Here is a 27,577-nt window from a genome sequence, read left to right on the forward strand (position 1 = left end):
GTGGCTGACAGTAATGACAGGAAATGATTGATGAATGGGACCRTGTTGAGAACGTGTCACGTTCTTATGTCTGTCTGTGTTGGTGACGTGCTATTGGACAGCTCTAATACATTCTGTACCGTTTTCTAGTTGTTTCAATACTTAAGTTATATTGGTCTGCTTGTTTAGTTTGTTCTTCAAAAAAATCCTCAGACAACCCAGTTGTCAGCAGCTGTTAACAAATTAATCACTTCCAGCAAACAGTTTTCATCTTTACTACTTCTAAAGCGCAATAGATCCATAAAAATCTGCCTTATCCACTCTACAAATTTTCAAGAGCATTTGGTTGAAAAATCAAGACTGCCACGTGGAAATGAGAACAAAGAGGGATTTGGCAGACTGCTCTAGCAGTGAGAAGTTAGAGGTGGTGCTGGGTCGTTTTCCCTGATACATCTTAATACAGACTGGATCTGGTCTCTGTACTCRGGGCTCTCTGTGACTTACCTGAACAGCTGGTGTCAATGGCAGGTTCGGCTTTCCCTTGGGCCTGTTGGATGGGAATTTCTTTTCTATTTAGAAATACTCTTCTGTGGTATACAGATGCTCAGAAAGGGTGTGGTATGGGCAAAGTCCTGAACTGGGTTGCTGGAGCCCTGGAAGAAAATCTGAACTCGGAGGGCGGGGAAGGTTGAGGTTGTAGTTTAATCACAGAGCGGCGCTTTCTTCTACGCAGGGCGTCCCTGCGCAGTGCTGCTGTGCTGTCCTTACCTTTCACCAGTGTTTGCAACYGCGGCCAGGGCGGCTGGGAACGGGGCTGTTTGGCAAGTGCAGGCCACACCTCCGCTTCTCGCGGCTCAGGGCAGCCTGGCGCTGCGCGAGGCTTCAGCCGCAGCCTGTGATAAGCAGCCGGTGGTGGCCGCCTCTCCGGGGGGGACTTGTGTCTTCCGTACTCCTCTGTCAAGCTTTCTACTGACCGTTTTCGCCATGTTCCACGAGTTGCTGCGGGGCCCGGTGCCACCCAGAGTGCTGCCTTTTCTCGCTGCTGTGCTTTTCCAAAGGAAGGAGAGGAAGGAGACCGGCTTTTATCGCTGGCGGGTAAGACGAATTGCAGCGCGTGCTTTGGGACGGCATTCCTTAGCTGCTCTGTTTGGCAGGCACTTCCCGTTGCTGCATGTGTGCAAAACGAGTCCTGTACCTTTGCGATGATCTATCAAAATGTTTCTCATGGGAGAAAAATTTTGCATAACGAAAATGCTGAAGTAGATTCTAGGGTTTTATTTCAGTTRGAGCTTGTGTGTGAGAGAGTGCAGAGGAAGACTGTTTTCCTTAGATTTTGGGGAACAGAAGTAAACTAGTAAGTGAGTACTTTCTTGAGAGACACTACCGTAATGTGTTTTTTTTTTTTTTTATCACTGGAGACAAAATAGTGTAGTACAGCCACAGAAAATAAGACAGTTACAAAGCGTTTGTCCCTTAACTGGTTTGTAACCGTTCCACTGCGTAAGATGATCTGGCCGATAACCTCGCTTTTGGTTTGTGGTGAAGTGTTTGTGAAGGAGCCTTCGTGTAGGAGTCCTGGTCTCTCAGATCTCCAGTTCCCTGCCTCCTCTGCCCTATATCTAGAACCTCAAATTGAGGTGATCGTTGAATGTCACAAGATGGCTTGCTGTTTGTATGGCACCGTGCCTTCCTGTTTGCCGGGATATCTTGCTGGCTTACTTTATTTGGGAAGTCATGGTAGAAAATGTTTCTTCTTGGGTGCTCACTTAAATATACTTTTTTTAGAAAGCAAAGTGGTGCTGGCTTGTAGAAAAAATTGTATTTTTACAATTTTACAATTTACAATTGACTAATTTTACTAGTCAATGAAAATCAATTTTGTACTGACTAATTAATAGTAGTAGAGCGAGGAGTGTGGGGAAGCAGATGATCTTGACTGTGCTTGTGAATTCARTATGATTTAATTTTCCAAACTTTAGCCTTAGTTTCACATGTGTAATGGCAACAGAAACTGAAAACCAAGCAGTTGTCACTGCTGTTGTGACCCTGAGCTGTTCACAGTGCTACTTATCTATCACTTGACTGGTGGCAAGACTGACTTCTAGACCACCAGGGTGCTGGGTGGGTTTTTGAAGTCTCCTTTCCTGATTGTGGGTGCACACTTCTTGGGGAGGTGCTCAGGACAGGCGGGAATTGGCTTTTTGGGTGTAAAAACAAGCTGTTGTGGCACTGTGGTTGAAATGGGCAGGAAGGGAATCATGGGCAGTATAGTTCACTTAGGAGCAAGGTGAGAGCAAGTAAAGCTCTCCTTAACCTGACACTTTTTTGATTGAAGTAGCCACTTTGCTTCTTTCACCCTCCATTGAGAACCTTTCTGTAATGAAATCGGTGCATTTGTGATGAGTCGTCTGCATCCATTGAGAGGTGACGGTGGATCTCAACACTGACATCCCACTGTTTACAGACAGATATTCTGGGTTACAGTAGAGAAAAGACTACTGGATCCTGTAATCTGCTATATAGTCCCTTGTTATTGCATCAACATCTTCAGCTTATATGCAAGGTGCAGATAGTTAGCTGGCTGAGTGTGTGAGCGCTTAGTCTCGTACACTCATTTAAGGATTTTTAAGGCTTTTTTTGCTTCAGATGCACTTTCCTGAGCTCTGGAGAAAGGGCATAAGAATCAGTAAACTGCGAAGTAGAAGTTGGTTGCTTGCATCTGTCATGTGAATGCCACAGACCACCAGTGTACAGATAGAGCTGCTGTCCTACTAGGAATTTTCCATGTGCGTTTCTTGCCTACCTTTCCCTTGGGATCAGGTAAAACACATCTGATGTTCTCATGCTCCATTACTCTTCAAGTTCACCTTGTCATATGTTATGCCTCAGCTAAAATATAACTAGAAAAGGCAGGAGGGAAGGTTCTGGCATAATTAACAGCCCAGGCTTGGAAGCAAAGTGAAATGTCTATTGCATGATATGGCCCTGATGTTCACCACACCCAGATCATAATCTATACTCAACTGTATCATGATTGGCTACAGATGACCTGTTGTTGGAGACAGTTGGAAAGGACTGTTTCCCTCCTGCCAGCATGTGACTCTGTGCTGAGGCATGGTGTGCTGAGGCATGGTGTGCAGCAAGAGGGGTGTGCTGCCTGCAGGACAGAGCCTTCATGTCCCGTGCTTCCTTGTTGACGGTGTCTGAGTTTGAGGCGATCAGTCAGGGCAGGTTTACTTCACTAGTGAGGGTTGCTTAGGTGTGTGTGGGAGTGTGATCATGTAGTTTCAGCAGCATGGAGAATTGCAGCACCCTTAGGCCATCGGTGCAAATAATCTTTTGAACTTTGAGTTTCCTTCTGTAGCCTATTTCAGGACTTGGGGAGGTAAAGGGGGCAGAGGCAGACTTTGCCTGAGAAACTAATCTCAGTGAYTGAAGAAAATAAAAGTCGTTAGGGAAGGTTTACAAAGGAAGAAAAAATAACATCAGAGGAGCAGAGCTCAGGGTGAAATTAGGTGCAAAAGCATGTTTTGCTCTGAGAAACAAATAGGGAAGGGGAATCTTTAACATGTTAATGTTACAAATAAGCTCTTTAAGAGTAATAATGGTATAACTTCAATTTGTCTGTACAGATTTAATGTGGTGTCTGAGTGTGAGATCTCAAAACTAGCCTGTGCATGTAATTTTTACCCAGAGGGATTCTTAACTTCATTCAGTGCTCAGGGTGGATGGCACTCACTTAATGTGAAGATGTGCAGTATAATATGTATGTCTTGTCTTTTTTTTTTTTTTTCCCTCCCCCCAGCTTTTAAACTATGTGTGCTCTCTACATCTTCAGATCATGCTACTAAGCTTCTTGGCACGTGTGCTGTTGCACAAATATGTATGTGTCCTTGGCAGATGCTCTTAAACTAACCAAGTCGTGCTGAAAATTATTTGGAGTGTCTTCAGTCTCTGTTTATCCTTCAGCATCAGTGAGTTAATGAAGCAACTGAAAATTGATCTGTAATTAGAGGAAACCCTAAGTAATGTACTTTTTTTCCTCTGAAGTCTAGGAAGAGTTAGCCTAAGACATCACTTGTTGCTGTGCTGAAAGGATATTAAGTTTCATTCTTTCCTCTCATGGTTGTCTTTCAGGACATTGAAAGTACTGCTTTTATTTCAAAACTAGGAGTTATTTGTAGGTTATTTTGAGCTGGTTGGTCTGCTTCATTTCTCTGAACTGACACTAATGTGGTTTTAGAAGAGGTATTGCAGCTGAGTTGTGCTGAGTTTGTTCCTGTCTTTTCAGTGGGAGAAGCACCCTTACTACAACCTAACAGTAAAAGTACTCAGAGCCAGAAACATCAAGGGTACAGATCTATGTAAGTATTTAATCAAGGTGTTATGAAAACTGATATTTTGTTCAGTGAACACCTGCAACACAAGTACTATTGTTATAGGAACTTCATAAACCTACATAGGGTGTATTGCCTTTATTTGTATCTACACAAAGGTTTCTCTTGTAAAGCATTGTATCTATTTTAAAAGCTTGACAGGAGGCCAAGCCACTCTGCTGCCTTTCAGAACAGGATCAAGTAAGTCCTGGAAACCTTTTACTTCTCTGCTCCTTTGCACAGCCTACCGTGGCCCTCTCTGCGTTCCTTTGTCTGGATTCAGCTATCTGGCCATGGGAACTTTCACCCTTGCTGCTGCTGAAATAGTATTCTTCCAACTAGATATAGCAACCTTCATTTCAATTCTAGCTTCCAAATGTTTATTTCTCARTTAATTATAGTCCCCCTTTCTTTTGTTTGTCTGCTATTTTATTTACATCTTTGAAGCTTTTTAAAGAGGTAAGGTGGTTGGCTGAGTCCAAGAATAAAACTGTTATTTATCTGTTTCTGATAGCATGATAGATATTCCCTTCTTCTTTACACATCCATGATGAAAGAGCTCTCTGGGACTTTTGGGTTTTTAAAACTTACTGGAGATCTAAATTCTCCAGATTAGACTACCTTATGATATTCATTTACCTTAAATTTGTCCGAGGCATTCAACATACTATTTCAATGCCCTGCTGAAATGCTGAGAGCTAGAATCAGACTACAGAGAAGTCCTTTTTATGATCTATCTGTTCAACTGGAATGAAGAATGGCTCCCATGCTTGCATTGTTAAAGAAGTCCTAACTGGAAGACATTTCTGGAGGAAGGAAGGAATCTCTTAGAATTAATTTTGTTTGTAGGAGATGGCAACAGAGAAGACCCATCTCCCAGCCAAACAAGATGAGAGCATGTAGTTATGTGAAAGTCTGAACTGCAGAATGTGTCAGGTAACAGCTGTAGAGAGATCAAGTGCGACAGCAGTAAAGACGTTTAAGTTGTCTCCCTTTCTATTAAAACTACATTGTTCAATCTAATACTGTATTAGATTCTTGGCACTGGAAGCAAAACTTTACAAATGAAAGAGGTSTGGTAAAAGCTGTGTATCTTGGGGTAACTTCCTGGCAAATTGACAGCAAGAAGGTCCTAAGGGACCCTGTCAAGTGGACTGAATTGTGTGATGGCAAGGGAAGGATTTTTTGGGGGGCCTGATACCACCAGTAAACTTTTCWGAAAAGAGAAGTGCTCCCTTTATTTTGTACACTAGTCCCTTTTATGAAGGACTTTATTGCTTTGGATGAAAYGAGGAAAAAAAGTGTCAATATGTAACGCTTAGTTTGCTCTTATTTAAAGATATATTTGCTTCATTATTCTCCAAGCTTTTGTTCTCCARTCTCAGCTTTAATTTTGTCTGCTTCTATGATGCAACAAGATCCCGAAAGTGAGGAGCTGATGGGAAGAGCATATTTGACTAGAGTATTTCTGAGATCTGTCTCTGCACTCTTTGCTGCAGTGTCCAAGGCAGACTGCTATGTGGAACTGAAACTGCCCACTGCATCTCCAGTAGTATCACGAACTCAGGTTGTCGACAATTCGGATAACCCAGAATGGAATGAAACTTTCCAGTATCGAATCCATAGTGCTGTCAAGGTGAGGAGTCTGTTTTGTGAAGCTGGTTGGGCTACATGTGGTTGTATGTTGGCTTGCTCTTTCGTTCAAAACTAAAGGATCTTTATTACCTTCAAAAACATTTTTTTTGTATCTGAGGTGACTCACATAGGCAGTGTGAGCAGTAGCAAAAGCTATACCACACTTGTCCAGTGATAACCACAACAGTTTGTAACTGTACATTCTTTTGCAGATCACAGCTAGAAGAATTTTCCATGAATGTCCTTGTGATACAACTCAGAAAAGAGAAGTTAAGATGTTACTTGATAAAGTTTTAAGGAATTTCCTTTGTAATGGAAACTATTATTTCAGGATTGCTTCTACTTCTACTTTCTAGCTGTTATCTTGTAGTTGTACTTGCCCTAAGGTTCTACATGGTAGGTAGCATGAGAAGCTTAGTCAGAAGAGCAGGAACTAAGCAAATTCACATCACTGTGCCACTTAGCAAGACCTGACTGAATGAACTATCAGCTCTAATGATTTCTTCCCCTGCAAGCTCATGAAGCCTCAGTTTGGCTACAGCTAGGAGGCTACATCAGCACAAGTCTAAATTCAGTCTGGTCTCCTTGCAAGCTGGTTGCTGCAGGGTTGCTGGGTGTGCTGTGTACCTCCTGTCCATTTCCATTAGTTTTCCCTGGGCTTACCTGCGTGCAGAGGTGATGCTGAGCAGGAAGCGAGGTGTCACGTCACATCCTGCTGTGACTCTTGCTGCTCCAGCGCAAATTGCTATTCCTTCCTCAGGCAAATCTGTTCAGGGCTGAGCTGGTGGATGGTGTCATGCACACGTCAGCTGGTGTGGCTCTCTTCTTGGGGAGCTCAGAATTTTTTAGCTAAACGTTGTTACTTAGAGGCTTTGTTCTTAATTATGCTGTAAGTCCTGCAGGAAGTAGTAAACCCTCTTCAGAGATGGGAAAGGAGAGAGATAATAATTAATGTGTAAGACTCCTATTGCCTACAACTATCAAGATTTTCTTTCATCACTGTCTCTTTCATTATGCTGTTTGTTTTCTGATTGCTTTTAGAACATTCTGGAACTGACTCTTTATGATGAGGATGTCCTAATTAGTGATGAGCTCACTTCCGTGGTCTTCGATGTAGGGGGTATGAAGCCAGGTCAGCCTCTGCTGCGCACATTCAGGTTGAACCCTGAGGTTAGTCCAAGTCTCTTTCCAAAGTCAACTCTGAAGAGCTGTGACTTGTCATTACAGAAACTGAGCAGCACCTATAGTGGATCCCCTGCAATTGCAGGGGTTTGGTGTCTCTTTGCAGCCTCTTTGAAAATTGGTATTAAATGGGAAGCTATTATTAGATGATATTCTTTATTCCGTTTGCTTGGGTCTCATATAGCTAATGTTAAATCGTATTCAGGATCGTATAGGCTGCTACTTCTACAGGGGCAATGTAGCTACTGAATGTCTGAATACCTGTTGCATTTGATCTTCTGTGGAGGATCCCAGATCATTGGGAACTCAGACTTCTTCTCTGCTTGGACTTCAGTGTAAACAGGAAACTGGAAAACCCTGATCTGCAATCCTAAATTCTTGCTAAATAGGATAGGAGACTGTCACTTGGACGTAGGAGTACTTATGTCCTTTAGGGCAAGGACATAAGTATGTGTTGATTGTTCTGACTAGGCTGTAAAAGGCAGAAGGGAAAATATTGCAACAGATGATGACAGCATATATGTGCTTACTGTCATCTGAGATTTTTATAAAATCTCTAGTGATTTTTATCTTCTACAGTTTTTGGATGCCTGGCTAAAGGAAGCTTGGGATGACTGGTCTTTTTCAGAAGATGCTGAAACACCTTTAGAGGGGATTGTTTTTTCCAGCAGGCAAGAAGGATGTATACAAGATTTAAAATTAAAGGCATTTGCAGTTAGCAGTTGCTCTGGGGATCGTGGATTTGCTTATTTGATCATATCAGTTTGCAACAAAGAAGTCTACTGCTGTAAAGGTTACCTCTGTGTTTAAGTCAAAAGCCTAAGAATAGCTTATCTTCTCTGAGCTACTATGTTCAGTCACATTTAAACTCTGTTTTGTGTGTGTGACACTGGCACATATCAGCTACTCTTAGTCACTATGCACCTGCTCATGGCCTTGCAGCGAGATAGCATGTTTTACATAGCTATCATGAGTCTGATCATCTGACACCCTACTCCGGTAGGCCTAGGTTAAAGGTGAGCCAATGATGTGCTTTCTTGAGAAAGCTATGCTCTTAGTGGGATCAGAAGCAGACTAACTGGTATGCGGTTAGAAGGGAGGTGTTAGTCGTGCAGTGCTACAGGCAATTTAGGTGGTTTGTGAACAAAGGAAGAGGTTTAGTGATTTCTTCCTTCCTCCTAACTCTGTTCTGTTTCCAGAATGCTGAATGTGGCCCTTGATCAGTTACTGTGCGACTGGAAGCTCCTGCTTTAGTAAAGAGAATTGCCCAAATTAGCCTCTACTCAATTATTTTAAAAGCTATGTTATGTTTGGTATCAAGCACTTTCTGTGCTTGAGAAAGAGGAGAGATGCTTGGAGGAGAAAGATGGATTAAAGTCTATATATGACAGAATAACCGAAAGTGTAATCTGTTGAAATAATAAATGTAAGAAAGCATATAACCTGCTGTAGAAGCTGTTCTCAGACAGTATTATGGTAGTGCTAGACCCAAAAGAGTTTTATTTTTCCATTAGTGTAGTAATGGATCTGAGAGCCAACTCTTGCTGGTTTGTGCTTGTAGCCTTAAACACAGACATGTCTTGTCAGAAAAGAGATGGCTGGGACAATGGGAATGTTTAAGGAACAAAAAGCATGGCATAAATTTCAGCCCTCAAATTTAACTGGAGTTTTTGTAGAAGCAACAAAAGTCTTTAGGATGGATTTTTAAATGGAAGAAAGCTTAATCTGTTGGAAGAACTTGTTGTGTTCAAAGTCAAAGATGACCTGTGTCCAACTTCTGTTTTTAAAGGCTAATGAAGAGCTGGATGTAGAATTTTACTTGGAAAAATGGTGAGTTGGAAAAGAAGTCAATGAACTTGTGCTCTTTGGATATGTTGTCTTAGCTACATTTTCTGTGCAGTGATATTGTTATCCATAAAAAAAAAAAAAAAAAAAAAAAGAAGAAAAAAGAAAGCTAATGCCTGACATTTTCTTTGCTTTTTCTGAATTAATTCACCAAAGGCTGATCGCAAATGTCCTTAAAGCTACAATCACCAAACTTTTGGAGTTCTTGAAGAAATACAATTTTGTTGGTCTGTATGGGAGTGGCAACACTGCAAAGGAGTGACTTCATCATTTTGGAATGAGCTAATTAGTTAGAAAAAGAAAACTTTTATAGTTAAACTTGCAGTGCAGTCACCTGAATATTTTATTTATCTAGTAGTCTGTCTCAGCTTTCCTTTAGAATATCAAAATAACTGAGATGGGGAGAGCTTACAGCATATGCTTATAGTTGCAGAGGAATTTTTCCTTCAGTAGTGAATTTTTCCCATTTTGCTGTGAAGTGAAATATAGTTAGTGTCAGAGTATCGTTTGCGCAGCCATTCCTTTTCCACTTGTTACTCAAGCAGGTAGTTCATGAAGTAGGATGAGGCAAATCAAAACCAAAACTGATTTATATTAAATCTCTTCCTTTAAYAGCTCAGATACTCCTGCCGAGGTACTGACCAATGGAGTCCTTGTGGTGAGTGCATGGGTATTAAATAGATAATRTTTTGGGATTTACTCCTCAAAGCAGGTTTTTTAGTAATGAGAGGACAGGAATTATTTAGCATTAATCTCCTAAATCCAGACATCTTGTTTCCTCTCTGAMATCTAACTGTTCTTCTATTTGATGGTTTAAAAGTTTTTCTCAGTCTATACAATTTGCTGATTTGTAAGAGGAGTAACTTTTTTGTTAGTRGAGTATAAAGTGACTGTTTAAAAGGATGCAGAAATTGTCTTTAGAAGGCTACTGAGTCCTGTAAAGTAGCCTTAGTTCTTTCACTTAGATGCTGGTCAGGTATTATCTACCTTCTTATCTTAAAATCTGTTATTTCCAGGCTTTTCAGAGTGCCGTTAGTAATGAGACTCAGTCTCCTTGGAAGTAGATAACACCTGAGTCCTAAAGCAGGAGGCTTCATCTTGAGTGATTCGTCTGTTCTTTCGGGGAGATGTCAGGCTAAAATATTGGTGCATTATGTGTTAAAAGTACAAGTGCTGTTACCTGTCTTGCTTTCCAATGGAGAGGGACTGCTTTATTTCAGAATGCTGTGTTTTTTCTTTTAGTTTTGTGAATGAAGTTTTTTTTTTTTTTTGGATTGATGTTTTGCAATAAGGTAAAAGGGGAGGTGGGAAAAATTCCATCATTGTTGAAAATATCCATTTTTCTTGAAAAATGTTTAAACTCTGTTTCAGTCAAATGTTTGCTACCCTAAAAATGTCAACATCTAAATATCATGGCTTCATTTGCAACCTTTTAGAGAATTTGGAAATACTCAGATTTAAAATGAAACCAGATCTTCAAAACTATCTTCCTTAGAAATGCACTTCTGCCTTCCACATTGTTCCTGTATGGAACAATTGTTTATGGTTTTGCTAGCTTAACTTCAAATCAAAGGGTTTGTGACAAGAACTAGTAACTGTTGGAGGCCTGATAAGTGAAAAAAAAAATCTGTGGTGATGTTCCAAATTTAAGTGCTGTAGCTTGCAGTGTAGACTGTTGCACAGAAGAGAGGCTCTTGTAGTCATATTTCCCTCAGCAAATCAGTCTTATATTCAGGCAGTAGAAGAGTTTCATGTCTTTGAGAGCAATTATATCCAATTATTTATCCAATATAGCCAATTAAATCTCTCATCTCCTGCCTGAAGGAAGCTAATTGATGTGAGACTAAACTGCATGAGGACATGGACAATTCAGGACAGAAAGTCATGGTAGATTTTATGAAGTGCTAACTTGGACCTGAGTCAGTTGTGAACAGGCACTCATGCAGCCATTGAAACAAAAACCTTGGCAGAAAAAACTCAAGTGCTGAGACCTATGACGAACAGGTTCCAAAGAAGAATAATGTCTGGAATAGGAGAGCGCTTTTGAGTGTGAAATAAGAACAAATAATCCTTTCCTACTGAAACAAAACTTGCTCTTTATGTGAAAGCACATGTTTGTCAGTGAGTGAGGTGTGTTTTGTTTTTTTTTGTTTTTTTTTCTTTTGTTTGTTTATTTTTTTACTAACACAACCTGCCAGAAAAACCCAATCCTACTATAGTAGGTAGATTAAGCTTCAACAGTGAAGTGAACTTAAACCTCATAACCAGAACTGTTTTCTTTTTTTTATAGGTTCATCCTTGTTTGTCTCTGCAGGGTACTGTCAACAGAGAGGAAAAATCAAAAGAGAAACAGCAAGGTAGGGTTGCCTGCAGAATTTAAGGCAGGTCTACTTTTCAGTACCTCAGTCCCTTGGGAGAGAGAGGAGGCTTGATCCTTTGGTGTTACAGTACATTTTTATTTGCTTCCTTCAAAACAATTGTTTAATACAATGTTAAAAATTAAAGCTAAATAATATTGGGTTGCTTCTACTGGGCACCACATGAGAGAGACTTTGTAGAATCTGATGGTAGCTGGGATTGGAAGGGACCATTGGAGATCATCTGATCCAGCCCCTAGCTTGAGCAGGGTCGGCTAGAGCAGCTTGCTCAGAGCTGTCTCCATTAAGCTTTTGAGTATCTCTAATGATGGAGTCTCCACAACCTCTCTGGGCATCTTGTTCCAGTGTTCAATCACCCTCACTGAAGTGTTTTCTTACGTTCAAGTGGAATTTCCTGTGTTTCAGTCTGTTTCCATTGTGTCTCATACTATCACTGGGCACTGCCAATAAGAATATGGCCTTGTCCTCTTTAAGACCCTCCCATCATATATTTACAAATGTGGGAGCTTAGGAGTCTTTACTTGTGCCTCTTTAGTCTCAGCTGTATTTCTATGAACAGTATCTGATTTTCTACATATACTTAAATTTATTTCCTGTGATCTAAACTTCTTAGTATAATGTCCACATTGTCACACAGGGAGCTGTGAGGTCAAGCTATCTGTTCCAGGGGCATATGAGAAACAGTTGTGTATTCCTTGGAGACCTGACAGTGAGCAAGATTATGGAACCTCATTTGTCTTTCATGTGGACAAAGAATTGCATCCAGAACTGCAAGTGGAGCTGGAGCAAACCATATCTGTCCTACAGGTAAGCAGATATGCGGACAACTGCAGAGTTTACAGTTCACTTTTGAATAAATCCACTCTGAAGCCTATGCCTTTGGTCCATAAAAATGTCCTTAAACATAAATTGAACAGATTTAAGTTCATTGTAAGAACTTTAAGGACTTCTTCAGATGTCAGAGACATCAATTTTTGGTATGTCATTCAGGTAAGTATGAATTATCAGAAGCTTGCATTGGAAGCAAGTTTCTTGTTGAATACTATATGTGATGCTGAAGCAACTATCTGTTATTAAAATTACTCATCAATTTCCAGATACTCCATTTCAATTACACTTACTGCTGCCATGTTGTAACTGCTCAGGTCAAACTTTTCTAGGCTATAAGCCTGTTTCAAGCTGATTTATTATTTTCTGGTTAAGCATTAGGAATTTTTGTGTGAAGAGTGAAGTTTTTCTGTTACTACTTTAAAAATAGKTTTTTTTTCTTAATTAAAAAAAATTGAATAAAAACTTGGCAGATTTCTTTGCATCTTTTACATTGGGAAAGGAGGTGAACTTGTGTTAGAATTGTTCCTTCCCCAATCCTTTAAAATCTGTTCAAACTTAGGGATAAAAGGTATCTGAATTTGCATGTGCTCACTACATGGAGATGTCTTCATTTTTAGCTGTCRGAATAGTCTATATACAAATCTTTTGTGTTAGACACTTGCAGAACACATACCATTACCACAGGTTTATTTAGCATTGTCCATCACCTCACAGTTTCTGCTGGTACCTGTGCTGTGTGGATATTCCCTAGGATTGACTGAGCATTTGCTGTGATGGCTTCTCCCAGTATGGCCAAACACCAAAAAGGAGAGCAAAGAAACTATTCTGTGCTGTCATTCATCCCCACAGGCAGTCAGACAGTATGGAGGAAGATGCTGGTCTCAACTACAGTGGAGGTGACTATGTGTAAGAGGGCACAAGAAGGAATATGGAGTAGTAACTTTGGAGTGGGATTGAGCAGAGAGCATGAACTGAAGAGCAGAAACCTGGACTTCAGTAAGCAAAAAATCAGAGATGACTAAGTGAAAACAGAGCAGAAGTCCAGAGACGGGCCCAGGTGGCAAACCTCAACCAAACAGATACTTAGTAGCTAGTAAAGCAAACTGCTTCAAGAGCTGGTATAGAGCACAAGGGTCTTCAATCTGATCCTTCCTCTGTTTGAGACAGTAACGTAGTAGTGTTGCTTCCCCTGTACCTAAGTATTTGTTATTGGTCTGTTAGGGGAAGCATGATGGGCTTAGAGGTGCGTTTGGTCTGATTCCGCTGTTTTTGCCAGCAGACAGCTGGCATATGTGTGAGTAGTTCCTTGTTCCTATCCCTTTTCCGTGCTTGCTCTGGGATAGGTGACAAGCTGTTGTTTATTTAAGGTGCTGCCTCCTCCCATGGGGTGAGGTCTATGGTGAGTAGCTCTGGCCCAGCTAGCCAGCTGTGTGGGTTTGAGTGTTTCCCTCTTATCTGAGTTTTTTAATATGTATTTTTAGCCTGGAAATATGCATGCAGCACTATTGTAAGATAATTTACTAGCCCAGTGTGAGAGAAAACATTAAAAGATTTCCTGATGATAAACTTTCATTTGCTCTGCTTGTAAATATGGTGGGTTTTCTTTAATTTATTTTCATGCTCACGTTTGTCCGTAGGGCTGTTATCCTATTTGCTATTTTGTTGATGTTTAGCACTGTGCCTTACTGGTATCTCTTCAAATCCTGCTCTGAAGACAGAATATTAGTTTCTTTGTAGGCTCTTTGACACACATTGCTACAATGATTCTGGGAGGAACATTTCGTATTGGCAGACAAATTCTTGTGAGGCAGTCATACACGCATGCGTGCATGCACGCAAGTATATGTATGTATACATACATATGTGTTTATATATATAAAATAGACACAATATATATACAAATATGTAAAAAACACCAGCTGTCTGAGCTTTGATAAAGTGATGGAAATTATCCCAGCAAAGATCTGTCAAGCAGAGAGCAGGAAAGGGGTCCAAGATCTCTTAAAATCTTAGACCGTTTTTGGAAAAGGTCTAGTTATAATGGTCTTCATGATGTGACTTTTTAATCATGTGACTGAAAACTAAGATGACATTTTATATTTTTATTAGGATGGTGTGAACCCTGATATTGAACAACATACAACAGTTCTGGGACTGGGGACTGTACCGGTTAATTCCCTTCCTATTGGACAAAAAGTTGACAGAGTTGTTTCTCTTGGAGAGGTAATGTCAACATTCTGCATATGTTTTAACATGCTTAGGATAATTATTTTCCCTCCACTGCCTGTAGGCATTTGGAAAGTTGAACTGTACGTCATTTTTAGGAGTGCTGTTGTCTTGGAGACCTAGAATGAAACACTGAAATTACTCAGTGAAGCTCTTTAAAAAAGTTATTTTTCAAGACCCAATCATTAAACATTTACCATTTTCCAAAGCAAACAGTCAGGATGCGAAAGGAAAATATCAAAGAGGAGGAGAAGCAAGAAACTTTCAGAAATATTTTCATCATCATTTTTGGGTGCCTGTTTATTCACTGTTGAGGCTCTTGAAAATATGTCTGAAATAGATGGAAGGGAAAGGTGTTCCACAGACAGTTTTGCGGATGAGAGTGGTGTTTTGTTTAGTATGTGGTGACAATTCTGATCGATAATTTCACTTGTGAAGTTACTGTTGATTACAAGATTTGTTCTTTCTTTTCCCAGGGACAAAGTTTGGATATGAGTTTTAAAGCTGAAGAGACGTGAGTGAGAARCTCTAAGACCTCTAAAAATGAGGAAAGACCCTTACTCTTGTAGTGAAGGAGCTGCATGACTATTCCTGGTGTTCTAGGGAGCTCCATTGTCTCAATCGCTGTATTCTAGGATTGATCTAAAAAGAAAATCACCTTTGATATTCTTCTTGTGATTTTTCATTTGAAAATAACATTTATTGGATTGGTATCAATCCTACTGGATTCTGAACAAATTTTCTGGCATCTGAACAAATTTTCTGTGTGTTCCTAATACTTAAGCCTAAGAAATGGGTAGCTGCTGCTGCTGATTTTAAGTAGCTTTATCGATGCAAGTAGTTCCTAGAGTATGCAGAGTGCTGTGGTAGCAAGTAAGAAAAGGCACCTCAGGGTGTGAAGAGCTTAAATTATGAAATGGAGGAGGGTGAAAGAAGGGAATGGAAAGAACAGACTAGCACATAAAAGCAAGCAGTTGGCTAATGAGGTGGTAGGGTCACTGCATTAACTGAAGATCCTGCTCCACTTCTACAAATCTTTGGCAAGTTTTTCTGCTGCCTCCCGCCCTTTAAGTGTGGAGACTCTTGTTTTAAAATTACTCTCCTCATTTCTCCTATCCTGTTTAATACAGTGATCTCAATTGCTCCTCATATAATCCTCTTTCTTCACTTACTGAGAATCTTTTTCCTTTCTGCAAAATTCATGAAGCTTAACTTGAATGGCTGTTTGATACAAACTTTGCATTTAGATATTAAAGAAGATACAATGGGGAAGTGTTTAGTTTTTAATTCCAAATGCTGTTGTTACTCATTACCAGTGTATGTCTAAGTATTTTGAATGTTAGTCATTGAACGGTTTGATCCAGTGGTTAAGTTCAGTGCTTAGAATGTGTTCACAGCAACTGCTTTTCCCTGGAAGTTACAAATCCTTGAGACATTCCTGTTTTTTCCACTTTTAATTTCTATTTCAGTACTTGGGATCTTGATATACGCCTGGGTTTTGATCTCTGTAAAGAGGAGAGAGAATTTTTAGATCGAAGGAAGAAAATAGTTTCTGAGGCACTGAAGAAAGCACTTAACTTAAAAGAATCCCCTGGGAAAGATGAGGTATTGAGCACAGTACTTTTACAGACTTGCAAAATCCTTCGGTTGATACTTAGTTAAACATTTTAGAATTCTTTGCATGTAACCAATAGAACTTTCCTTAGGCCTGAAACCTACTGAGCATGGCCTGAGAGAGAAGCCTGCAGTATATTGGTTCTGGAGTRCAAAGTCTTATATTTCTTAAATTTTGAGCATCTTGGATTTTTTGGAACAAAAAAATTGAAATTTCAGGATGTGTGTTTGTACCTTCCTTAGTTGAGCTCCTGTATCAGGGGCTTTGAACTCTGAATCATGAAGATAGAGTCACTTTCAAAATGGTTAAATTGAAGCTCATTCCACAGGAACAACATCCTAAAGATCCCTGTGATCTTTAGGTGCTGCTGTTTCGAAAATGATTAATTTTTGTTTSAGATCAGGATACGGTATGGTGCGCAATTATAAGTGCATGATAACATACATCACAATTTCAGTAAGGACCTTTTCTGTGATGGCACTGCTGTGTTATAATAAGCAATGTATTTCAATAAAAATACAGTGAAATGAGTGCTGATTGAAATCAAACCTGAGATTATGTGGAATGTAGATAGAAATAGATACTTTGTCTCATATAAGTAAGACTGACTCTTAAAGAGCATTAGGTCTGTGATTTCTTGACAAATTAGAAGTCCTTGATTGTGATTCTTTCGTTTACTGCTGGCAGGTTCCAGTCATAGCAGTATTGGGGTCTGGAGGTGGCATGAGAGCACTGACATCGTTCTATGGCAGTCTAGCAGGGCTTCAGCAGCTGGGCCTTTTGGATGCTGCAGTATACCTATGTGGCATTTCTGGCTCTACTTGGTAAGCTTCATGCAGTGTTAGTTCCAGAAATTTATAGGTGAATACGCTAGTGTTGGTGCAAAAATATGGCCAAAACTGCATTTGTGCCATCTATAGACAGACAATGAAATTAAGTGTTCTACGAGTTCTCACTTGAGAGTTATTATGAGAATCCTAAAGTGTCTAAAAGACATTTATTACCACTTCTTACCCGTACAGCTGTTGGCTAAGTTTATGGATCTGCTGCTTTTGCAAGCCTGGCAATTGAATTCCTGGAACTTAGTTCTGAGGGAGCAACTTTATTCATGTAATGACGTCAAACACATTCCCCATTTCCTTGCTGTTTCCAGGAAGATAACTGAGGTGATGCAAGTCACTGGAAACAAGTCTGGGCAGACACTTGTGTCACTGCCTTCCAAAATGTTGCTTGCAGCTGAATGGAGGAGTAGCACCAGCTTGCCCCTTTGGTAGGCTGAAGCAATGTGCTGCAATGTCAGACCTGGCCAGTCGGAGTGTGTGGTTGAAATCATCCTTTGTATAGGATGTCTCTGAGAAGCTGTGCAACCTGACAGTGCGATCCTCACTTACAGAGCTTTGCCTGTTAATCTGACTCCTGTGTATGTAGCATTCTTCTGCTAACCTCATGATCTCGCCATCCCTTTTGATTGAAAGTCACTTTCAAGCAAATCTAGTCAGCTCTTCATGAGGACAGCGAGCCTCCAAACTAGTTTCTCATTTAAGCAGACTTGTATTCTGATGGAGGTTGTAGCCTCCACCACTATATGCAGTAGCATCCTTGTTATCTGCTTGCCTTTCATGTTTATTGGGAACTTGAGTTAATTAATATTTATGAACTGGCTCATATGAGGAATCATATATGATGTTTGGAGCATCCTTGAAAGGTAGGCTTGCAACCAGGCTGAGGCTGTCATATAGGTCTCAGGTTTTCCCCCATGTTTTCGAATTCCGAGATCCATTGTTGCAGTCTCTTTTTTTTTTTTCCTCTCTAATGTTTTGTCTTGGGGCCAGGCTTCTCAAGATTTTTAGTTCAGTGCTGCAGAAGTTAATAGTATCTAGCTAGAAATCAGTGCTTGAACAGATGTTATTACTGATGTTCTTCATGCAATATTTTCAGGTGTTTATCTACATTGTATCAAGACCCTGACTGGTCACAGAAGGACCTTCAAGATGCCATCAACAGAGCTCAGGATGCTGTGTCCAGCAGCAAAGGAGGGGCATTTTCCCCTGAACGACTGAAATATTATTTCCAAGAGCTGAATGCAATGGAGAGTAGTGGACGGAATATTTCCTTCACAGATTTGTGGGGCCTTATTGTGGAGTATTTCCTACAACAGAAGGTAAAGGAGCTCACCTTTGGATGAGTGCTGCTGTTTGTCTCCCAAGTGGGAGCTCTGCATACACACACGTGTGTGTGAAGAAATTAATCTTTTTCTTTGTGAACTGTTCTAGAATAGGAGATGTTACTGAATGTATAATGTGTTCTCATGTCTTTTGGCCCCAGGTTTCCCAACACCCTTTGGGAAAGCATTTTGAAGTCTTCTAGAAGAGTGCTATTAAAGAAAGAAAAACAAAACTGTTTATTTTGAATGACTGTTGTTAAAAATGAATAGGTTTTGTATTGGTGGGTTAAGCCTGAGAAAATGGAGATATTGGCTTTGTAAAACTGGATTGCTGTTATGTCAGTTGAAATCAGTAATTACAGTTAGAAGAGTAACTAGCTAGTTAATAACAGCTGACATTCTAAACATACAGCTGCAGAAATATTCCATGTGAAGCTAACCATCACAGAATCACAGATGGGGGGAGGGGAAAGGGGACTTCGAATTAGCAGTATTGTTACAGTCAGAGATGTTAAGAAGACCTTCAGAATATCAGTGTAGAGAAAACATTTGTCTGACTTGAAGTGTGCTTTTTCTTCCTCACTGTAACCAGGAAGACCCATCAAAGCTGTCTGATCAGCAAGAAGCGGTGAAATGGGCCCAGAACCCCTATCCCATCTATGCTGCTGTCAACGTGAGACCAAACATTAGTAGTGATGACTTTGCAGGTATGAACATGGCAGTCTTATTTTTGTTTGTTTAAAATATATAAATTCCTTGCACCTATGCAGTCCCTTTTGTTGAAACACTACTCAATTAACAAGTAGCTGAGAAAAGGAAAGTTGGCTCAAGCAGCAGTTGGTTAGCACAAAAGCGATCAGATATTGATTAGTGGAGTGTTGGTATCTTGATCTGCAAAAGCTTTCATTATCGCTGTGAGACTGAGGCAGGAGTTTTAACWCAGCCACTCTACATGCTTTGCTTGAAAATATCTGAAACTTTCAGGTGTTTCAGAGGGAAGATCCCTGTAATAAATCTTTGTATAAGTCATTGGTTGGCCTACTTCGAACAGTTAGGATCTTACTTTTGTAGTCTCAGATATTTGATTTGTGTAGGATTCAGGTAAAATGATGCATTGATAACCTTGCAAGTGTCATTGAAATTGTGCTAGATAACAGTTGAGGTTCTTGCTGGTTGTAAAACTACAGTACAAAATGAAGGCCCCTATTCTAGGACACTTGAAATCTTAAGTATGAGGCAACAAGTGATGGTAGATATAGTGAGATAGGAACGCAAACTCTTACATTCACCTGCATACCACTGTTGGTCTTTTTTCCTTTTGTTTTGGAGGGTGTGCATGTATATGCAAGGAACAAGAATTTTAAGGTAGAACTTGGACTACAACGAATTTGACAAGTGAATGTTTGTGGAAAGCTTTCAAGCATGAGGGGCCATTTCAATAAGCAAATAATGACGCCTGACACAATGGGTCAAGTGAAATGTAAGGTCAATACTGTAATAGTTGTTGAGAGATAAGTAGTGTGATGAAAGGCTGTGAGAAGTGAAGCAGCTTTTGTTTGATGTGATAGAAAAGGGAGCTATCACAGTGGTTTAAAGTTGAGGTGAAATAAGCAGGTTGTTTTTGCATTCACAAAGTCAAGACGGAGCAAGATGGGATTTGTTTTTTCCTAAGAGTCAAGAAAAAAGACTATTGAATCAATGAAAGCCTGGACAAAAGTTTTATTAATGATGAATAAGATAGGGGCTCTCTGAGAAGAGTGGCAGGAAAATCCAGAGTGATGATGGAAACTCTCCTTTTTGTCATCTTTGTGTGACGAGAAATCACATGAGTATTCTTGTATTCTGAGACAGATAAAGCTGCACTGATCTGTTGGCTTATTCTTAGAATGGTGTGAGTTCACTCCCTATGAAGTTGGATTTCGCAAATATGGAGCCTTTGTCCGAACAGAAGACTTTGACAGTGAGTTCTTCATGGGGCGGCTCGTCCAAAAACATCCAGAGCCCAGGATTTGTTTTCTACAAGGTAGGATCTTAGTGTTGAATAAGAGGGGGGAAATGGAAAGGAGTAACTCTGCTTTTGGGATGCATCAGCTTAAACCTGTGCGTTTTTGTCCTATCCTAAAGAATTAAGGGGAAAAAATGCCAAACCCTGCACCTGCAGGTTTAGATGCAATTTTATAGTATTATGGATTGATGGTCTCAAGTTTGCAAGCAGACTTTAATAAAGTCTAACCCTTACTGTGTAAAAAAAAAAAAAAAAAAAAAAGCCCAGTGAATGTAACTAATTTCAAAAACTAGTGCTTATGTTTTTATTATGTTTGCCAGAAATTTATCAGAGTTAGCCCAACTTGTGCATCATCCTATTCCATATAGATACAGTGGTGCTCACAGGGCTTAGGCTGTCCGCTGTAGAATGCTGCTTCATTGTATCAAGATCTTTGCTCTTCTCTGCTTGTCACTGAAGTTTTTTCAATGGTGGTTTCTGCTTGACAGAAGACGACTTACCTTTTGTTAGCCTTATCCTTGCCTGTTGGTAAAAAGGCTACTTAAGATTCCTGGGGAAGAATACTTTACAGGACCTGAACAAGAAGTCTTAAGAGTTTAATGTTCAATGTTAAGCTGAGACCAGTCAAATGTTTTTAAACAGGGCATGTGTGTCAATTTGAGATCCTTCCCCTCAATTAAGATGAAATTCTTACAGCGATATATTATAGCACATCAGAATTAACGGGGGGGGGGGGGGAGGGAAACAGGTCAGGGAAGACTATTGTTTTCTTCAGAGTCCAAGCAAATGATCTTGTGCTTTAAAATCTCTGCTTGAGGTAGTGTTGTTTTTAGCCAAGGCTGACCTCAATGATGCTTACAGTCTTTTGGTACTTGCCTAAATACTTGTCTATAAGTGTGCTTTGGTTGCCATATTGGGCATTAGTCTCTATGGCAGCCTAAAGCTAGTGCCATGGTGTGCCTGAGTAACAAATCAATTCAAACATGATATGTCCTTTACCATGTCAGTGCAACAAGTAAAGCAAAATCTGTTTTGATGCTAGAGATGCTGCTATTAGTGGTAATGGTTCTCTAGGCCTTAGTATTTAGCTGGTCTCTCCAACTTGCCTCAGTTGCTTGTATGTAGGAGGACTATGGAGAGTCTTCATTTGAAGCATCTTCCTTGTATGTGTCTACAGGCAGTGATGTTCTACATACAAAGATGCTGTTTTATTAGAATCAGTCAGGTGTATGAAGACTATAAATGTTTTTTTTTTTTTTTTTTTTTTTTTTTTTTTTTTTTTTTTTTTCTTAATAGATAATATGAACAAATGCTGGTGTACTAAAAGCATTTTCTCTTCATGGCTATGGGGCACAATAGCAGTTTGCTCAATGTTGGAATTTTTCAGCCTTGTGTTGTAGTTTCAGGAACTCTTTGAGCCCTGCAATGGCTCCTAAAACGACTGCTTCAGTCAGACATTTCCATGTGGCTGGAATACAGAACTTTGCCCATTTTTGCTCTTACTTGGAGTCCCCAAATGGATACCTTGCTGATTGCTTATCTCATTATGTTTGCACAGGATACTATGCACTAAATCTTCTAGCTCTCTGTATCTCTCTGCTCAATCTACTCCTGATGATACTGGTCATAAAAACTTCTGTTTTAGATCTTCCCGTTCCCTTGCTCTCTTTCCCTTGCTGATGGAAGAACTTATCTTTGTAGATATTTATGCATTAGATTATTGTATCAGAATTTCACATGACCAACTCAATGTATAAACTCAAACATCACCTGGTAGAATAGCAATGGTCAAATGGCAGCTGAGTTATAGGGCTTTTGGCTACCCTGATTGCGACAAGCCTTTCGAGAATTGATTTCTTCTCTATTTCCCCTGCAGGAATATGGGGCAGCGCCTTTGCTGCAAGCTTGGATGATATCTGCATGAAAGTGGTTGGTATAGGACTGGGCTTTCTGGATTCTTTCAAAGATGTCATCAAAGTTATAGGTAAGAACCTCCTTTAAATAGCTGGATTTTTTTGTTTTTAGAAAGATCATAAGAAAGATCAAAATGTGCTGTGTAGTTTTCAAGACTAGCATAAAGAATCATTTTAGACATCCCTCTTGTGCCATATATTATTCTTTTCAATCACACAGTGAGGCGAGCAATTTTCATTGTTCAGTACATTTTCTCTTCCTCCTCCTTTATTATTTTGTTTCTGACCTTGATGGCTATAAACTTGGGCTAGTTCTGGGAGTTATGTTTTGAAACTGCAGTTCTGGAATCTTCCGATGACAAAAGGAAGAAGAGAAGCTGGGCTGCTAATCAGGAGGAGGAAAATAGAGTTTCAGTACCCTTGTTCAGCTTGAATTTTGTAATATTTTATGACAGTTTTTGTTCTTCATTTGTGTGGTTCCTCACTAGCAATGAAAGGGAAACGTGAAAGATTGTGAGATGCTTGGATGCGTGATTCAAACCTCATAGTAAGAAGAGGAGGGAGATTTTCTTTTCCTCTCTCCTTTTGCAGCCTTACGTTGTTCCCCCCCCCCACACCTTATATTGTTGAAACTTTAAATGCTGCTATAAGGAATGTTGATGATTACTGTCTTTTTATGAAATGGAAGCAGTGCTGTCATGTAGTTACAGGAGTTTCATTGTGTGAGTTTGGAATTTATATGGACGATGTTTTATGAGTAATGCTATTCATGTTAAATAGAGCATTTAGATTATCCAACTATAGAATGTGCAACTGTGTTAAATTTCATTATAATACCTTTTTATAACGTAGGAATTATTAGAGGAAAAATTCAGCCATAAGTCAACTGGTTGAACTTGAGAGTGGAGAGGAGTCTGTTTAAGATGCTGGAGTTGTAGAAGCATTTGTAACGTATTCTGCCTCCTTTCTTGGCTTCTGTAGATGATTGCCGAAGATTCCATTTTCGAGATCCAACACGGCTGAAAACTCGCCTGGTTATACCTGGGGGCCCCTTGTTGCAAATTTTCCAGGATTTCTTCACATCCCGGGTCACATGTGGAGAAACCTTCAATTTCATGCAGGGATTGTATCTTCATAAAGATTATGTCAATGTCAAGAAGTTTGTAGCTTGGAGAGGTAAATGAGTCTGTATCTGGGATATATAATGTTAATATTCTGTAACAGGCAGTGTTGCAGAACATATATAAGCTTGCCTTTGTTCTGCTAAAGTCAGTAAATTTACCACTTTTTACACATAGCACAGAATTTGATCCACTATGTATCTTCTATCATATGAGGCATTCTCATCAGATTTTGTAGGCCTATTTTCCACTTAATTCTCTGAATAACCAAAGATCAATGTATATGTTGGCATATTCCTTTTCCTATAGCCCCAGCATAGGGTTAACTTGCTCCTTATAAGCAATGTATGTAATGAAGCACTGTAGTTATTTGTTTTACTTGGAGTGTCTTCCAGGCACTCATCTGGATGCATTTCCCAACCAGCTGACCCCCATGGAAGAGAGCTTGTATTTGGTGGATGGTGGTTTTTCTATCAATTCTCCATTTCCGTTGGTTCTTCAGCCAGAAAGGGATGTGGATGTCATCTTGTCGTTCAACTTTTCCTGGGAAGCTCCRTTTGAGGTGAGAGACGAATCTGGGGATTATTACATGAGGCATTGCCTGAGGAAAAAAGCACAGAATCGTACTCGTAATGGCAGCAGATCAACTGTGATGCTGAGTACACAAATACTCTAGTGAAAAAGTATATTAAAATAAACCCTTACATCTTTAAAATATTTATTGTGGTACCATGCTTTGTACTGTGAATGTCATATGAGGAGATGTAAAGTGAGAACTGTAATAAGATTCAAAACTTTTACTTCAGAAGCCTAACTTCATGTCACCTAAAATAAGAATCTTTGTTTAGCTCGTTAAATCCTTGTAGCATAACTTTATCCTTCTAATTTAAAAGYGGCTTTTAAACTAACCAGAAGTTGAATTTCTTTGTCTAGAAGTTGGATTTATGTTGCTTTTTTGTGGAAGAATTTCTTTCCCTTTGAGGGTTGTTGTTTGGCTATCTTAGAGGTGTTGCTGATAGGGTATTAATGATTTTTGTTTAACAGGTTTTAGAGCTGACTCAGAAATACTGCAAGGAGCGGGAAATTCCTTTTCCTGAAATCAGGTTGAGTGATGAAGATGAAAAGAAGCCAAAAGAGTGTTACATGTTTGTGGATGATAGGAATCCAAAGGCTCCCATCGTACTTCATTTCCCATTGGTGAATGACACCTTTCAGAAGTATAAAGCTCCAGGTAAGGGAACTGTTTTGTAGAAGTGCTATTGTTACAATCTTTTGGATGTGTTGACTGGGGAAATTTTGAGTAGGCTCAGTGTTTTTCATGTCCTCTTTCTTAGTATTCCCCTATAAATTATTAAATCATTATTTTCATTTAAGACAGATCAGCATCCACCATTTCTGGGGAAGGAAGAGTGGGAGAAGAGGTGGGAAATCAAAAAATTTAAGAGCTATAAGAATCAAAATAGGCAATATTTTGCTTTCTTCTGAACCTGTTTTTGCCCTGATTGTTGATTTTGTTACTTCTAATTGTCTTAAGTATAGGAGAGCACTATAAATCAGATTAAATTGTAAGTTGATCTGTTCACTGATGAATAAGCCAATAAACAGCCCTGGGAGACCCGTATGTTTGCCAGATCACATAACTCAATACTAAGGGGCCTGTGCCCTTGTAGTTTAAGGTCAAGTGATATGGAAAACAATCCTTGCTTCAGTTAGCATGATTAATAGAGGATGTAAAGCCCATCTTTATTTGTCAGACAATAATACTAGATTGGAGCATGGTCATATCTGTCATACCTGCAGACAGAATCCAGTGTCCCATTTCTCCCATGCTAGGAGAAAACAGCATCCTGAAGAAAACCTTTGAAACCCATAGACAAGCACAGTCAGAACTATTCCAGGCAGGTGAGATGTAAAGTATGCTGCTAATAGTAACTGTATTAATATTAAAATGATCACCAGGTTCTAGCTCCCTTTTCTTGTTAATGACGAGAAATTTCAAACTGGTGGATCTAATATGGCTCAAGGCAGTGAGTTATACAATAGGAACAAGCAAAAGTGTTTATAGCAAATGACTTTAATAGTGAGCTTTCAACAGTGGTAGTTACAATTAAGTGGCAGGGTGCTAAAAGCATAAGTTAAATATTTGAATGAGTATATACTAATCTCCAAGTCAGCTGAATTCAGGATGTCAAAGTATCTTTTATTTTGTTGTGGGACAGCACTTCTAGGAAGTTTTATATTTCTATTTTGAGCATGGTTATCATGGATGCTCTGAATGATTTATCATACTGGAAATGCTCTTTACTTCAAGACACAGGACTAGTGGAAGCAGAAAGGGTAATAATACTTTAGCTTCAGTTTCCAAGCACTTTGAGACCTGAAGAAACTGAAATCTCTGAAAAGGAGCTGCAGGGAAGCAGCTGAGGTTCCAAGAGTTAGCTGTGATATCCTCTTTGCAGAATCTGATTTCAAAGGCAGTCTGTCAGTGTTTTTTTGTTTGTTTGTTTTATTGCTACAGGAGATAAACGTGAATCAGAAGATGAGAAAWCCTTTGGCGACTTTGTCATTGAGACAAAGGATTCTCCTTACCGTACGCTAAATTTTACCTTTGAACCGTATGATTTTAGCAGGTTAGTGGAAGTAAATCGCTACAATGTACTGAACAGCAAGGACRTTCTCTTCAAAACCCTAAATCTGGCTCTGCAACGGAGAAAAATGAAGAAAGTCTTCAACACATGAGTGACTTAGCTACTAAGGATCCAGACAGGCTGCAGTGTACGGAAGCTGTGTGATTCAAGCCAGAATGCTGAAAAATAATAGCTGGAAACTGTCTTCTGAGAAGTTATATGCGTGTGACACAGAAAATTCACTCCAGATAAGAGATGCTTTCACAAAAAACGAAGGGATAACAGTGCAGCACTRATGTTACTATGCTTAAAAAAATGGGGACAGGGAGGGAGAAGGGGAATGATCTAGCCCAGTATCTCATCTTAGTGGCTGATACCAGATGACTAGGGAGGACTATGCAAGTGTCTAGGTATAATTTCCCTAACTCTGGTGATGGTGGTGATGTTTGAGGAAACACTGATTTTTTTCCATAGCTTTGTCTGTCGTGCTTTTTGAACCTCCATGACCACTTACATTATTTGGCAAGGAATTCTGCAGCCTCTGACTACGCACTGAGAGAGTAAATGTCGTCTTTCGCTTTCAACTTACTACTTGCTGATGTCCATGTACTTACAAGACTGATTACCTGTTTGCCTTTTTTTAATTCATGGATTGAAAGACCTCTGTGATATCTATTCCTACCTCCCCAAGGATTATAGTGACTTTTAGTCTCCYGAAGTTCAATAGAGTAACTTGCTTTTCACCAAAAACAAACGGTTACAATAATAGTTCCYTCTTTTTTTCGTATGTAGCAACTAAAGACACGTCAAGGGATTGCTTCTTCCTGAACTTAGTCATCACAAGCTGATGAAATTTTAAAAATGCTATAAATCTCATGCTTTTTTCATTTCCTATATAAGAGGAAAGGAGATTCCTTGTAAGAGTCTGAATTAAATACTCTTTTCCTTGCATTTAGGCTTACAATTCAGCCAGATCCTTGTTTAAGGATTTTTTTTCTCCTGTTTGTGTCCATATGTTTTAGACACACCTGTGTTCAAGATAGGTACACCTTATAAATGTGAATGAATAAAATGTCAGCTGCTGCTCTGTTGTGGGATGGAATTTACCTCACTTTGCTGAAGACTTAGAGAAAAGGACTGTTCTACGGTTGGAAAATATCCAATAGGTGTAAGTTTTGTATGTGTGGATTTTTTTTTTTGAGATGGCAAACAGGCACTGTTTACATGTGTAACTTCAACATAAAGCTGAATGTACGTACTTTGAAAATCTAAAGGAGGAAATTTGTCTCTTTTCAAAATGATGTAAAGGCTTATGAACAGATACAGTTCTTGAATGGAAACTTACTGTATTTCACTTTGAATAAAAAATAATTTTGATAATGTGCTTTTTACAATTTTCTCACTTACCCTTGTCCTTCTCTATTAAAGGTAAACAAAATCATTTTGATACTATAGTTTATTTTATTAGAACTCGAGTCAGTATAAGTGACAGTGACTTACTAAATTAAYCGAACTGGTGCAGCACAGCAATAAAACAAGCATCTCTTCATTGTGAGACTGCTCTCTTTTGAGGAAGTGTGGCTCAAATATATTTGTTTAAAAGAAAAAATCTGAGTCTTTAGATGTGTTCTGTACAATGAATTCTGGATGGTTAAATTTCTAGATACCTCTTTATATCCT

General features: G+C 39.4%; 1 protein-coding gene across 1 annotated transcript; it reads left to right on the top strand.

Annotated features, from left to right (window-relative positions):
• The first annotated feature begins 673 nt into the window (after positions 1 to 673).
• On the top strand, positions 674 to 27,280 carry PLA2G4F (phospholipase A2 group IVF). Its single transcript, XM_085299875.1, has 20 exons — positions 674 to 1,074; positions 4,271 to 4,343; positions 5,855 to 5,991; positions 7,032 to 7,160; positions 8,962 to 9,002; positions 9,633 to 9,675; positions 11,308 to 11,374; positions 12,033 to 12,202; positions 14,336 to 14,449; positions 14,929 to 14,966; positions 15,922 to 16,057; positions 16,755 to 16,891; positions 18,006 to 18,228; positions 18,824 to 18,938; positions 20,117 to 20,254; positions 22,113 to 22,220; positions 23,131 to 23,325; positions 23,666 to 23,832; positions 24,315 to 24,501; positions 25,789 to 27,280. Exons 1-20 carry the CDS (start codon positions 964 to 966, stop codon positions 26,007 to 26,009), a joined length of 2,550 nt encoding a protein of 849 aa, XP_085156001.1. The 5' UTR covers positions 674 to 963; the 3' UTR covers positions 26,010 to 27,280.
• The last annotated feature ends 297 nt before the right edge of the window (positions 27,281 to 27,577 follow it).

Source organism: Rhea americana, unplaced genomic scaffold (assembly GCF_003343005.1).
Source record: "Rhea americana isolate MKP2758 unplaced genomic scaffold, rheAme1 scaffold_155, whole genome shotgun sequence".
In the NCBI taxonomy this organism is placed as follows: domain Eukaryota; kingdom Metazoa; phylum Chordata; class Aves; order Rheiformes; family Rheidae; genus Rhea; species Rhea americana.